The 14,325-nt window shown below is 44.3% G+C and overlaps 1 protein-coding gene across 1 annotated transcript; it reads left to right on the top strand.

The window, feature by feature from the left end:
• The first annotated feature begins 1,864 nt into the window (after positions 1-1,864).
• On the top strand, positions 1,865-9,156 carry polr2m (RNA polymerase II subunit M). The gene is made up of 4 exons (XM_041175116.1): positions 1,865-2,047; positions 5,679-6,422; positions 7,458-7,668; positions 8,417-9,156. The coding sequence occupies exons 1-4, from the start codon at positions 1,938-1,940 to the stop codon at positions 8,564-8,566; spliced, it is 1,215 nt and encodes a 404-aa protein (XP_041031050.1). The 5' UTR covers positions 1,865-1,937; the 3' UTR covers positions 8,567-9,156.
• Positions 9,157-14,325: the final 5,169 nt, after the last annotated feature.

Raw genomic sequence — 14,325 nt, forward strand, 5'->3', positions numbered from 1 at the left:
ATCAAGTAACTACTAATTTTGTCATGCATGGACTTCCACTTTTTTTTAAAGACCACCCCTGACATTTTACCAATGACAGCTGTCAGGCTCACCATCTTGAAATATCCATCACAGTCCTTTAACCATTTTTAAGATGGTCGCAAGTTCCTTTCTCTGCAATCCTTTGGCATAAATTCCAATTCTAATGAGTTGCTAAAAATCCCTGCAAGAACATCCAATTTTGTCAGTCATTTTCTGAAGTATCATTTTGCACTGGTTAGCTGGCCTCGCTCCTTTATCTCTTTCAGTGTGTTCAATATTTTTGTCACTCATTGCAAGGTATTATTGGCCTTAAAATTTCCTTTCTTCCCAGAAAATCAACTCTGACTTCTTGGAGTCAATGGCTACTTGTATGACACTGATGAAAGGAAATTATTGTCCGATTTCTATCACCTCCAACAGCCTTTGAAACGATCGGCCTAACCATTTTTTGATTCTGTTTACTCTGGATGCACTAATGGAAACCTTTCATTTTTATGATCTTTGAAAGGATCTCATTGAAACGTATAAAATTCTTAGACTGTGTGACAGGGTCGATGCAGAGAGGCTTTTTCTCTATTGGGGACATAGTTGCAGAAGGTCAGCCTTTTAGGACTGAGATGAGACATTTCTTCACTCAGAAGGTTCTGAATCTTTGTTATTCTGTACCCAGAAAAATCTGGATGCTTCTTCCAAACCCATGACCAGCTATTAACTAGGAGAACAAGGTGCATGGGGTCACCAGCAAGTTCCCTTCCAACTCACACACACTGACTCTGAACTTTATTGCCATTCCTTCATCATTTGTGGGTCAAAATTCTGGAGCTCCCTACCTAACAGCACTGTGGGTGTAGCTACAAAGATGGACCACAGTGGTTCACCTTGTCTTGCTCAAGGGCAATTTGGAATGGTCAATAAATGCTGTTCTGTTGCTGGCAATGTCCACAATCCATGAAAGTATACCTTTCAATACTAAGGCAATGGGGGGAATGTGAAGATAATGGAATCAGCATGACCAACTCTTGGGGAGAACATTAAGGGACAGCCTGCCATGGGGGTCTGTATGAGTTTGGGGGGGTGCTGATCTGTGAGAGTGGGGATAAGGGTGTGGGCAGGGGCAAGGGTGGGGGGGAAGGGGGTTGCTGCCAAGGCTGTGAGAGCACACAAATTGGAGGAGAGCAGATACTGCACAGGCGCAAAATTTAAAGGTACGAATTGCAGGACAGGCAGCGCCTGGCACCATGCAGCCTGGGACATGGGGCAGTAGACTCATCCGGGACCATCCTGTAAAATAAGGTATGATTGGCACCCTGAGTGCAGTAAAGTGGGAGTTGAGGTAAAAGATCAGCCAGGATCTTATTGAACACCCTCCTGACTTGGAAATGTATCGCCGTTCCTTCACTGCCGCTGGGTCAAAATCCTGATACTCCCTCTCTTAACAGCGCTCTGGGTGCACCTACACCACAGGGACTGCAGCGGCTCAAGAAGGCGACTCACCGGCACCTTCTCAAGGGGCAACTAGGGATGGGCAATAAATGCTGGGCCCACATCCCATAAATGATTTTTAAAAATAAAAAGCGATAGTGGGGAAGTGCAGCTGGCTCAAGGGGCCCTGCTTCATTTCTATAAATATAAAACTTCATCATTCACTTATTGTGTTTCTCAGCAGGAGACTGAGAACTGTTTCTTCCCTGTGGATTATAAAAAGGCAGCAGCTGGTCCTTGAGGCTTTGCTCCATTGGTGATGCTGTCTCTGAGACAGGGAACAATAAAGTTGCAGCAGGTTGAAGGGCGGGTGGAGGGGGGCGTAATTTCCGGTTCGGGGGGGGGGGGGGCGGAGATTTCCGGTGTCATGGCGGCTCTCGGCCGCTGCTGACGGCGAAGCGTCGGTTTGGAGTTGGTGTTCGCCTCTGGCGATCATGTCAACGGCGCCGGCAGATCGGCCGGGGACAGCGGGGGGTTTGCAGCAGAAATCCAGGGCCGAGCTGCAGGAACTGCTGAGGCGGCAGAAAAAACTTCAAGCGAACCGGTGAGGGGGAGGAGGAGGGGAGGAGGAGGGGAGGGGAGGAGGGAGGAGGAGGGGAGGGGAGGAGGAGGGGAGGGAGGAGGGGAGGGGAGGAGGGAGGAGGAGGGGAGGGGAGGAGGAGGGGAGGGAGGAGGGGAGGGAGGGGAGGGGGAGGGAGGAGGGGGGGAGGAGGAGGGGAGGGAGGAGGGGAGGGAGGGGAGGGGGAGGGAGGGGAGGGGGGGAGGAGGAGGGGAGGGAGGGAGGGGGGGGAGGAGGAGGGGAGGGGGGGAGGGGAGGGGAGGAGGAGGGGGGAGGAGGAGGGGAGGGGAGGAGGAGGGGGGAGGAGGGGGGGAGGGAGGGGGGAGGGGAGGGAGGGGGGAGGGGAGGGGAGGGAGGGGGGGAGGGAGGGGGGAGGGGAGGGAGGGGGGAGGGGAGGGGAGGGAGGGGGGAGGGGAGGGGGGGAGGGGGAGGGGGGGTGAGGAGGTGTGTGAGGGGAGGGGGTGGGGGGAGGGAGGGGGGTGGAGTGGAGGGGGGGAGGGGTTGGGTGGGGAGTAGGGGGAGGGGGAGTGAGAGAGGGCGAGGGGGAGGAGGGGAGGGAGGGGAGGGGGGGAGGGGAGGGGAGGGGGGGAGGGGAGGGGAGGGGGGGAGGAGGGGGGGAGGAGGGGGGGAGGGGAGGGGAGGGGAGGGGGGGAGGAGGGGGGGAGGAGGGGGGGAGGGGAGGGAGGGGAGGGAGGGGGGAGGAGGAGGGGGGGAGGGGGAGTGAGGGGGAGGGGGAGGGGGGGTGAGGAGGTGTGTGAGGGGAGGGGGAGGGGGGTGGAGTGGAGGGGGGGAGGGGTTGGGTGGGGAGTAGGGGGAGGGGGAGTGAGAGAGGGCGAGGGGGGAGTGGGGAGGGAGGGAGTGGGGAGGGAGGGCGTGGAGTGAGGGGTAGGGGAGGGTGAGGAGGGGGGGAGTGGGGAGGGAGGGGGTGGGGTGGGGGGGAGGGGGTGGAGTGAGGGGTAGGGGAGGGTGAGGAGGGGGGAGTGGAGGGGTGAGGGGGAGGGGGTGAGGGGGGAGGGCGTGGGTGGGAGGTGGGGTGAGGGGGGGAGTGAGGGGTGAGAGAGGGTGGGGACGGGGAGAGGGGGCAGAGGGGCAGGGAGGTGGGGGTAAGGGGGGAGGTGGGGGTGGGGGTAAGGGGGGAGGTGGGGGAGGGGGTAAGGGGGGAGGTGGGGGAGGGGGTAAGGGGGGAGGTGGGGGAGGGGGGAAGGGGGGAGGTGGGGGAAGGGGGGAGGGGTGGCGGAAGGGGGGAGGTGGGGGAAGGGGGGAGGGGTGGCGGACGGGGAGGGGGGGAAGGGGGGGTGAGGGGTGAGGGGGAAGGGAAGGAGTGAGGGGGGAAGGGGGTGGGGGACGGGGGGTAAGGGGTTAGGGACGGGGAGGGGGGCAGAGGGGCGGGATGGTGGGAGGTGGGGGAGGGAGGGGGAGAGGTCAGGAGTGAGGAGGGGGTAGGGGAGGAGGGGGAGGGGGAAGGGGAGGAGGGGGAGGGAGGAGGGGGAAGGGAAGGGGGTGGTTGGCCACTCTGCCAAATAATGTTCATGGTGGGAGAGTGATTACTGCGCTCTGGCTCCCCGGCTTTACAGAAGCAGGCGTTTGCTGCCCTGTGATCCAAACTCCACAAGCGCTAAGTCTAAAAGCGCCTCATCTGTGCCATGCCCAGGTTCTGGTGCTGTTGGTAAGGTCTGGAGGTATTGGCAAGCAAGCAGTAAGACGTGACTTGGTTGGTGGTGAGAGGTGTCCCTCACCGTCAACTCCTTCCTGCACGTTTGGAGTTTCACCCCCTCCCCACACGCTGACCTCAAGGCAGTTGCGGTGGGGAAGAGACCAGATACGGCTGGCTGTCCCCTTCTGGAATGTGCCTTTGCAAAGCAGGTCTGGAAAGAGATGCGGTGGTTTTTTCAGGTTCATCCTGAGCAGTTCCATAATACAGGGCTTAGCACTTAATGGGCCGTGCTCAGGGATGCTCCGATAAACATCAACTGCTGCTGGGGGACCATCAGCTTTGAGATAGATGCTCTTTGGCCTGCCCAAATCTTGTTGGCCTTCCAGTGCAGAGAGCTGTCTATGACCAACTGTTGCAAACTGGCACAATCCAAATTTGTTCCATTTGAACTACTTTGTAATGTGCCTTTACAAATTTTGTGAATAAAGTAATTTTTAGAAAACGAATATCAATTGAAAGGGTGTAAAGCAAAGGGGCATTAAACCTTGATCCATGTTTGCAGCACTCCCAATGTACCATTCATAATGTTTTGAGCCTTACAGCTGTTTTGTGAACGGACTATCAGATACAGGACTCCATTGATGAATCCAATTTAAAAAAAATACTTTATGATTATCCCAGTTTTTATTAGGATAATTAAAGAGCAAGGAGGGGGAAGAGTTTCTGAAGTGAGAATTCAGGAGAATTTTCTTAATCTGGCCCAACAAGGAAGGAGGTGTTTTATAAAGTGCTACATAACAGGCTTGCCAGCAAAGGTGAAGCCCATGAAATAAAAGGGACAGTGACTACATTAATATGAAGTTAGCTGAGTGACAGGGAACAAGAGTAGTGATGACTGGAGGTAGGTATACAGTGGGGTTTCCTAGGGATTGGGATTAGGACCACTGCTTTTCTCGATAGATATCAATGACCTAGACTCGGGTGTACAGGAGACCATTTCAACATTTGCAGATGGTGCAAAACAAGTATTAAAAACAAAAAACTGCGGATGCTGGAAATCCAAAACAAAAACAGAATTACCTGGAAAAATTCAGCAGGTCTGGCAGCACTGGCGGAGAAGAAAAGAGTTGACGTTTCGAGTCCTCATGACCCGTTCTCCGCCGATGCTGCCAGACCTGCTGAGTTTTTCAAAACAAGTATTGTTCATTGTGAGGAGGATCGTGAAAGACTTTGAAGCTGTAGATGAAGTTCAATGCAGAGAAGTGTGAAATAATTTTGTTAGGAAGAAAAGGAGGTAATGGGTGCAATGCTGAAGGGCCTGGGTTTTTGAGAGACCTGAGGTACAATGCACAAATTGTCGGAGATGGCAGGGCAGGTCAAGAAAGTTGTTAAAAAGGCATACAGGATCCTGGGCTTTATGAACTGAGGCCTAGGAACATCTGAGCAGGAGTAGGCCATTCAGCCTCTTGAGCCTGCTTTGCCATTCAACTAAACCCTGGCTGATCATCTACCATTCTAATTTTCCCACACTATCCCCATATCCCTTAATAATGACAAGAAGATAAGCTTTTTTATGCAGTGAGTGGTTAGGATCTGGAATGTACTGTCCGAACATATGGTGGAGGCAAGTTCAGTTGTAGTTTTCAAAAGGAATTTGGATTTGCACTTGACGAGAAAAAAAATTGCAGGGCTACAGGGAAAGGACCAGGGAGTGGCTAAATTGCTCTTGCAAAGAACTGGCACAGGCACAATGGGCCAAAAAGCTTTTGTTGGTGCTGTGACCATTTTGCGAATCATTCTCTGTTCTTGTGGGTGAAAATATGATACAGGAAATAAATTCAGAAGACATGAATCTATAACAGATTATTGAAAGATTAGATTAAATGGACTAACTCTCTCTAAATATATCTGATTCCTTTGCAGCAATGTTTTTCTCTATCTAATTGCCTTTTGTTTGTTCAGGAAGTTTATCCAAAGCCTGTCAGACAAGGGGGAACGAATCACTGAGTTTATAGAAAAACTGGAAGCAGCAATTTCTCAGCATGAGGAAGTGGAACGAGCAGCTGAACTGCTTTCAGCTGTCAAATTGGAGTTTGAAAAGAAGCAGAGGATGATAACTTCTGAGGAGGAGGAAATCCTGAGTCGTGAGAGCACAACCTCAACTCTAACACTAGGACAAGTTGTTAGAAACAAATTGAAGGGTTGTGATGAAGCAGAGAAAGATGAAAATGTTTTGTCAAAGGTTGCTGGCATAGCAACTATAAACAGAGACAAATTAAATCAGGAGGAACACAGAGTGTTGGTAAAAGAGCAAGCAACTTCAGGAAGCTACACAGCTAAGAATGCTACAAAAAGTGAGAATTCTCTTGATTCCGTGGTGGAAAGCCAAAGGACCTCATGTATAAAGCAGGAAAAAAACAATAATATACGTCCATCTATCACAGCAAATGACATGGAAGTAGATTTTGTCAGCAGAGCTGACTTACTTAGTGATAGGCTTGACAGTGTCACTCTGACAGACAATGGGCACAGAAAAGTACCTCCTAAAATCCATGAAGATCCAACTTCAAGCAGTAATGTAAAATTCAGTGACAATCCCTTTCAAACTCTCCACTACCAAGAAAAGAAAAGACCTCATTACGTTGACATACTGGAGCACAGAGCCAAGAACCCAGTGGTGAAAAGAGCACAATTTAAAACTAACCAGTAAGTTTCACCTCTGGTTTGAGGTGCTGTACATGTATCTGGATCTGGTTATCTGCTGACTTGAGTTTTCTGTGCATTGTTAGATCTTGTAATTTAGATCTAAAGTATTGGGGTTTCTTTAGGACCTATTCCGGAATTTCGTATTCAAATAATTGTTACTACGTTGTAGCTTGCTTAGTTATTGTTTATCACAAGATTACAGCGATAGAAGTCTACAGGAATTGGAGCTCATATTTCAGATCTTCAAGACAAAATCTTTACTGTTGGTTTATGTCTGCTCTTGTATCTCTGTGTGGATGTAATAGGAGCCTTTGCTGGAATTTTAATGAGGCTTCAGTCTACAAAGTTAACACAATTGCTGACCACCACCTTCTGGAGGGTAGTTAGGGATAGACAATAAATGCTGGTCCTCCCACCTCGTGAATGAATTTAAAAATAAAACATTGACAGTGATTTGCAGCCGCTTAGGAGCATCAGCATTGAACATACCAGTGATTTTACTGTTTAGGCTGCCAACTGATTAGGTAACCTAATGCGAAAAAAATCATGCATACTAGCTATTTCCTGACAGTTTTTTTTAAAAAGGAATGTTTAGTGAGTGTCAGTTATTGTGATATTCCACTGTTTATTATTTTCATTGTTCTGTTCAAGGAAAGTATCCCTTTATCTTGTGTCAACTTTACGGTAGCCTCGTTCAAAAATGAGAAATCTATCCTATTTTTAAGCTATTTGTGCTCCACTGTGCCTTTTGAGCTACAGGCAAGCAGGAATTGCACAATGTGTGTCTTGCTTATTAAATGCAAAAGGCCACCTTGTGTAACAGTACAATTCCGCTTACAGTTAAAGATGAAAGTAAAAGTTTTAATAGAATCCTTGTTGCTAGATCTTCTCCTAATGGTGCTACATAAAGGAATAAAGCTCTAGAGTAGTTAACTGTAAAATATTGCCTTTGTAGGGCTACATGATTGTCTTTTTCGCAGCTTGGAAGGACTTTGGTTTTTCTGTGTAAGTATTTGGTTTTTTTTTTTACATCAGCCCAATACCTGAATCCCCCAGTTCATCTCCAGACCAATCACCTGGCAGATCTGCGCTGAAACTGTCTCCAGCAGAACGAAGGCTAAGGGACCGGAAGCACCTGGATGAGATTACAGCTGCTAGACTGCCCCCACTTTACCATTCTCCTGTTCAACTACTGTCTCTAGAAGAGTCTGGCAAGCTACAGATATTACAGAAACAAAAGTATGAGGTATGAGCAATGAACAGACCACTTGTAATAAACATCTGCTTGACATGAACATTTATAACTGTCAAACACTAGTTGTATAAAATACAATTTCCTTTTTTATCCTAATTTATATATTGCTTTTGCTTTCTTCACCTTGATACCGTAGAATTTAAGCTCTTGATTCAATACTGTTTAAATATCTTTTGTGTGCTTGAAGATAGTAATATAGTGGAACGTGTTTGTAAAGAACTAGGCTATTCAGAGACTTTGCTTGTCCTGGTAAATGTTCAATATTCTAATTCACATATGGAACTGACTGGATGAAATTGTTTGCTTGTAATGAAAAATTGAACTCTAATCTTTCATCAGCTTTAAGGGAAATGCGAACTGTGTCTCCAGTGATAAATCTCTTAATCTGTCTGCATGGAAACCAAATTTCTCCAGTGCATCCCCAAAAAAAAAGTAATTCTAGCTCACAGTTGGTTCAGTTTTGAGATTGAACCTGTGTAATGACTGTTCAGTGTCATACTATAATTTAGTCCAAGAAGTAGTGATCCTAAGACTGAGTATTATGATGGAACTTGGTACCCCCATTGCTTCTGGATTCTCAGTGCTAGTATCAAACAATATTTTTTTCAGAAGTTGTGAAAATGGTTTGTTACAATTTCATACATAGCTACATCCATTAAGTAAACTCCTCATGTACTAAAGGGAAACTCTTTGCTTTTTGCCTTGACCTTCAAATTAAAAGAAACATTCTCTTTTGCAGTCAGCACAGGCCAAGCTAGCAGCGGAAAAACTAGTGCAAAAATTGAACATTAAAGTAATGAACTTTGAACCAGAAGGTGCAGCTGCTACAGCATTTCGACGATATAGGGATCAGGAAGACACCAATTCTTCAGAAGAAGATTTAAGCTGACGGCTGTCCTTCCAATAATGAAAGATTGATAGTTGTGCTCCAGTAATGACACTTCAGAGGCTGGAAGCATGTTCTCCTTCATGAGATCTATGCAAATTCTCTTATTATGGCAAATAACATTGTTTTCATGCACAACTTTACAGAAGCAAATGCTGTCTTTTATTTTTAACATTTTAATTGCATTGCACCAGTATAAGTATATTCTGTAAGTGGCATTGATGAGAAACCTTAGACCGTATGAAAGGTGAACGAGTGTATGCGTTACACAATTGAAAATGCTAACTTTGACTGTTCAGTTTGCATCAACATGGTCCATTTCACTTGCTTGTACCATTGCTGCATTGCACATTTTTTGTTAATTCAAGCAGGGAACTATTTTTATATTTTAAAATTACAGTTGAAAATATTGATGAGATAAATGTGTTATGTATGCTTTGTTGCGTGAACTGTTTTAACTTAAGTGATTGCAAAATTATGGAGAAAGATAAGAAAGCTGGGACAATTATTTCTATCACTGGATATTGCTATTAAATTCTTTCCCTAAAAGTGTTATATTGGAAAGTGGGGTTAATAAATTGCAACATTTGAAGGATTAATTTTGTAAGGAAATTTAGGTACTAACTAAATTTGTAGACTAGGTAACTTACTAACCTGATCCGCTTGATTGCAATGATTTTTTTGGTGCAATTTAGCCAAAATTAGTATAACCACAAACATCACAATTTTAAGCACAATTTGAGTTCAACACAGCTTGAGTTTCTGTGATCTTTTGCACTAGTTTTAAAGATATTGCTTTGGAAGCAGGTCCTACCCACAACACTGGCATTGCCCCTATGGTGAATTAATTATCATTCAGAGTTTCCTATAATTGCTCTCATTTCCAGACCTTCAGGGAGATTTTGAAAATTAAGCTTTTTCTTTTGGTGCAAGGGTACTAAAGGTACATTTTAAAATCTTTTAAATGTGATTTTTATTTTAATTTACTAAGAAACTGACTGTCTCCCTAAGTACCCAAGATTCTTTGATCTCTGCCATAAATATATAATGACTGAGCATCCACAGCCTGAAGATTCAGTTCTAACCCCTTATTCTGAAACAGTGGCCCCTAGTTCCCCTCAGTCAGGGGAAACACTCTCCCAGCATCTACGTTATCAAGCCCCTTAAGAATTTTGTGTGTTTAAATGAGATTACTTAAGCATATGTTATTTGTTTGCATATTTTATATATATATATATATAGGTATGTGGATCAGTTTTGAGCAGAAACTCAGGGGAAACATTTTCAAAATGGGTGCAACATTGCACTGGAATCAGCAATTACATCCAAAAGGGAATCTCTGTCACATTATCTTCCCAATCCATATAATTGTATGACATTGTAAGAATGAATCTCAGAGATTTGATAAAACCTTCTTCTCACTTTTGCTTCCAGCTCCTTTTCTCAAATTCAGAGTCAGCTGAAACATTTTTAGCTACCCTTCCTTCACTATACAAAGTAGATTAACCCAGGAGATTGGAGGGATTTGTATCTTGCCTTTGACACTGTCTTGTTCCACATTTTATTTACGGCTTTAAACATTTTGTACGTAAAGCAATCACACTCATGACCTTAGTCTGGACAGGTTGAGTCACTCTCCTTTAGCAGCAGCAGTTTGTTGTATTTGAATGGTTTAGTTTTCATCTAATGTTTGGGACCATATCTCATTAAGAGAATTGGCACCTTCAGAAGAGGGGAGGAGGTAAAAAGGTGATCTGTTCCTGACACATTTTCTCAAAGGTAACTGGGAGAGTGGCAATCCCTATAATTAGTGATTGTGTTCAAATTGAAATCTTTTAAAGGTACGTATTTTTACAATGTTACCAGCAAGCCATTCATACCCGGAGCTGATTAATATTCTGGTTTTTATATGAGAGGCATTTTACCCATTTGTTTTCTCACCCTTCCTCCCTAATCAAGCTTTGCCGGTTAATTATACATTATATCTTCTTGCTATGTATTGGCATTAATCACCCATGGTGATTAAGTGTATGCTTATTGCATTTAGGCTGCAGCCCCCTTGTGCTCCAATGAGTTGTTTTAGATTCTGTTTATTAGATATTGTTTCATGTGTCTGCCAAAAAAGGTACCCTTTTGTGCATTTACTATAAAGTCAAACTCCATTTTGCTGAGCAACTGTATATCTTGCTGTAATTCTGCTTGTGCTTTAGTTGTGTCAATACCACAGACTAATATCCATATTCTGCCAACTTTTATATGGGTAGAGCCAGCTAAACCAAGCATGACCAGCTGAGATGGTAGCCTTGATAATGAAAACTTATAAATGGAAATAACCTGAAGGTGGGTATTGAAGATTTCAAGTGAAGGGACTGTGATATTTCCTTTGGCAGCTTGTTCAATTGTGGGATCGACCTTGGAAAGAAAATTAATATACAGTCTTGGAAACAAATAGTCTTTATAGTTTGTGTGAATGGCTACCTTGTGTTTTCTCATTGCCAGTGGGCACCAGGTACTTGTTTCTAACAATTCCCACCAGACTGTTCCATATTTTATAGAACAGGGTCAGTCTACTTTTCACCTCCCTTTGCCTCAGAGATTTCCATTCCAAATCTTTAATGAAGGATGTGACACTGGTGTATTTCCCACATTGATTTGTACAGCATGTCTTTGGATCAGTTCAATCTTTCTTATATCTCTCACCATATAAGGATCCCACACACAACTTGTGCACTCCAGGATTGGATGAACGAATGTTTGGTAAGCTATAATTCTGATATTTTTGTTACAACACCAAAGATTCCTCCTGGGGAATCCAAGAACCCTGTTTTCTTTGACTTAGTTGCTGAATGTGGAATCCCTCCTGAAGATTGTTTATAAGATGAATCCCCAAGTATGGCTGTTGGAGAATTTGATTACAGATCTTCAAACTATCTGTTAGTCGATCCTTTTCGTTGGTGATGCACATGACATAACATTTTTTGGCATTGAATGCCATCTTCCATTGGTCCTGCCATTTTTGCAGTTCCAGAAGATCATCTTGCAGTGAATTGATATGATCTTGAGGTTTCTCTGATGCGTAAACCACACAGTCATCTGCAAATAATTGCACTCTGTTTTTTAACTTGTTAGAAAGTTTGTTTATGTATGCTAAGAAGAGTAAAGGTCCCAACAAGGTTCCTCAAGGCACTTGGGAGGGCACATCTCTAGGGGAGGATGATTTTTCTATCACATACCACTCTGTCTTCTGATGGTAAGGAAGTGCCAGATCCAATTTAATAATGTCCCCTTGGTTCCATAGCAGTGCGGTTTAGAGAAGAGCTTTTCACGAGGAACTTTGTCAAAGCTTTTGAGAAATATTGCCATGTGGGTTGTTTGATCTCTTTCAAGACTTGAAGCAAGGCCATCAACAGCCTGTAAAAGCTGTGTTTCAGTAGATTTTTACGATTGAAAAACCATGTTGACTATATACCGGAATATTGAGATCTTCAAAGTGCTTCACAACATGAGAATGAACAATATGTTCAAGTAATTTGCGAATGACACTGGTGAGAGATATCGGTCTGAAGTTTTTGGCTGCCTTTTATCCCCTTTTTTGAATATGTCACAGATGTCAGTTTGTCTCTGCTGGTCTGGTAAGGAGCCAGTGTTGACTGACTCTTGAAAGTGTTTGGTCAATATTGGAGCCAGTTCATTAGCTGTTAACTTTAAAATCTAGGGAGGAAACCCGGAGTTTTATTTGGATTTATTTCTTGCAATAATTTCAAAATGCCCTCTTTACTTATAACAAGGTCTAGTATGTGGTCACCGTCTAAGCTGGGTATATGTGCTAAATCACTCTGGTAAATACAGTGGCGAAAATTGGTCACTTTGTGCTTCTGCTTTACCCTTAAGATCACATATAACTCCATTGTCTATTTTGATATCTGAGACATCCAGTTCTTCCTTTTTGATTTTCTTAATGAATGATCAGATGCTCTTAGGATTCTCCTTAACCGAGGTTGTAAGATACTCAGAAACATATCCTTTCCTTGCTTTATTGAGAGCTTCCTTCATTCCTTCCAGTTGTCACTGAATCACAGAATTGTTATGACTCAGGAGGAGGCCATTTGGCCCATTGTGTCTGCACCGGCTCTCCAAATGAGCATTGTGACTTAGTGCCATTCTTAGTGCCTTTTTCCCCTAATTCCTGCACATTGTTTCTATTTAAATAATCAACCATTGCCCTCTCGAATGCCTTAATTGAAACTCCCTCCACCACACTTCCAGGCAGTGCATTCCAGACCCGAACCACTGGCTGTGTGAAAAAGTTTTTTTCTCACATCACGTTTGATTCTTTTGCAAATCACTTTAAATCTGTGCCCTCTCGTTCTCGATCCTTTTACGAGTGGGAACAGTTTTTCCCTACCTGTCCAGCCCCCTCATGATTTTGAACACCTCTATCAAATCTCCTCTTAGTTGCCTTCTCTCCAAGGAGAACAGTTCCAACCTTTCCAATCTATCTTCATAACTGAAGTTTCTCATCCCTGGAACCATTTTTGTAAACCTCTTCTGCAGTCTCTCCAATGTGTTCACATACTTCCTATAGTGTGGCACCCAGAACTGTACGCAATACTCCAGCTGAAGTTTTAACTAGTGTCTTATATGAGGTCAGCATAACCTCCCTCCTCTTGTACTCTATGCCCCTATTAATAAAGCCCAGGATGCTGTGTGCTTTATTAATTGTTCTCTCCAACTTATCCTCAGCCCTGGACTACTTAGCCTTTTGTAAAGACGCTGTTTCCTCCTGCATAGCTTATGGTGTTCCCTATGGAACTAGGGGAGGTTCCGGTTAACATATGCCCGTTGGCCTGTGTTATTCTGTTTACCCTTTTAAAACAGTTAGATTTAGTCTGCAAGTGGACATTTTGCGCAGAACTCTTCCCAGTTGTAACGTTGTTCCCTTTCTTTGCTGTAAGTGGGGTGTGCTACTTAAAGCCAATCGTTCTGATTCACTGTGTTGTATTTGGAATGTTTGACCTAAACTACTGCCTCCAAGGTAATTGTACTTTTATAGCATAAAGCACCAGAGTGAGAGATGGAACTGAAAATGTAAGTATGTGCCGTTATGGTACTTAGAATTATAATACCAGGAGAATACATTTCCCTTTAAACATCAACGTATAACAATGTTTTATTTTTGACATTACTTTGATGTAACCCTGGGGCAAGCCATGTATAAATGAATTAAGAACTAGATAAGACTTCATGCTGCATCCACGATTTCCCGACATTATCAAATGCAGCTCACCCTTGACCCATCTAAATATAATGTGCCTGATGCATTTGGAGAATGGTGCAGATTGACAATCTGTTCCAAAAATAAATCTTCTCGTGTTACATTTTTCGTGTAACAAAATAGGAGAAGAAGTAGGCCATTCGGCCCCTCAAGCCTGCTCCACTATTCAATAAGATGATGACTGACCTGTTTGTGTTTCAAGTTCCACAGTCCCATCCACCTGCTATAGCCTTTGATTACCTTGCCTAACAAGAATCTATCTACTGCTGCCTTAGAAATATTCAGTCACCCCACCTCCATCGCCTTCTGACACAGAGTTCCAAAATCATACAACCCTCTGAGAGAAAAAAATTCTCCTCGCCTGTCCTGTAAAGGCAACCCCCAATTTTAAAACAGTGGCCCTTAGTTCTGGACTCACCCACAATAGGAAACATCTTTTCCACGTCCAGTTTGTCAAGACCATTCAGGATCTTATACTCTTCAATCA

Source organism: Carcharodon carcharias, chromosome 26 (genome assembly GCF_017639515.1).
Source record: "Carcharodon carcharias isolate sCarCar2 chromosome 26, sCarCar2.pri, whole genome shotgun sequence".
Taxonomy (NCBI): domain Eukaryota; kingdom Metazoa; phylum Chordata; class Chondrichthyes; order Lamniformes; family Lamnidae; genus Carcharodon; species Carcharodon carcharias.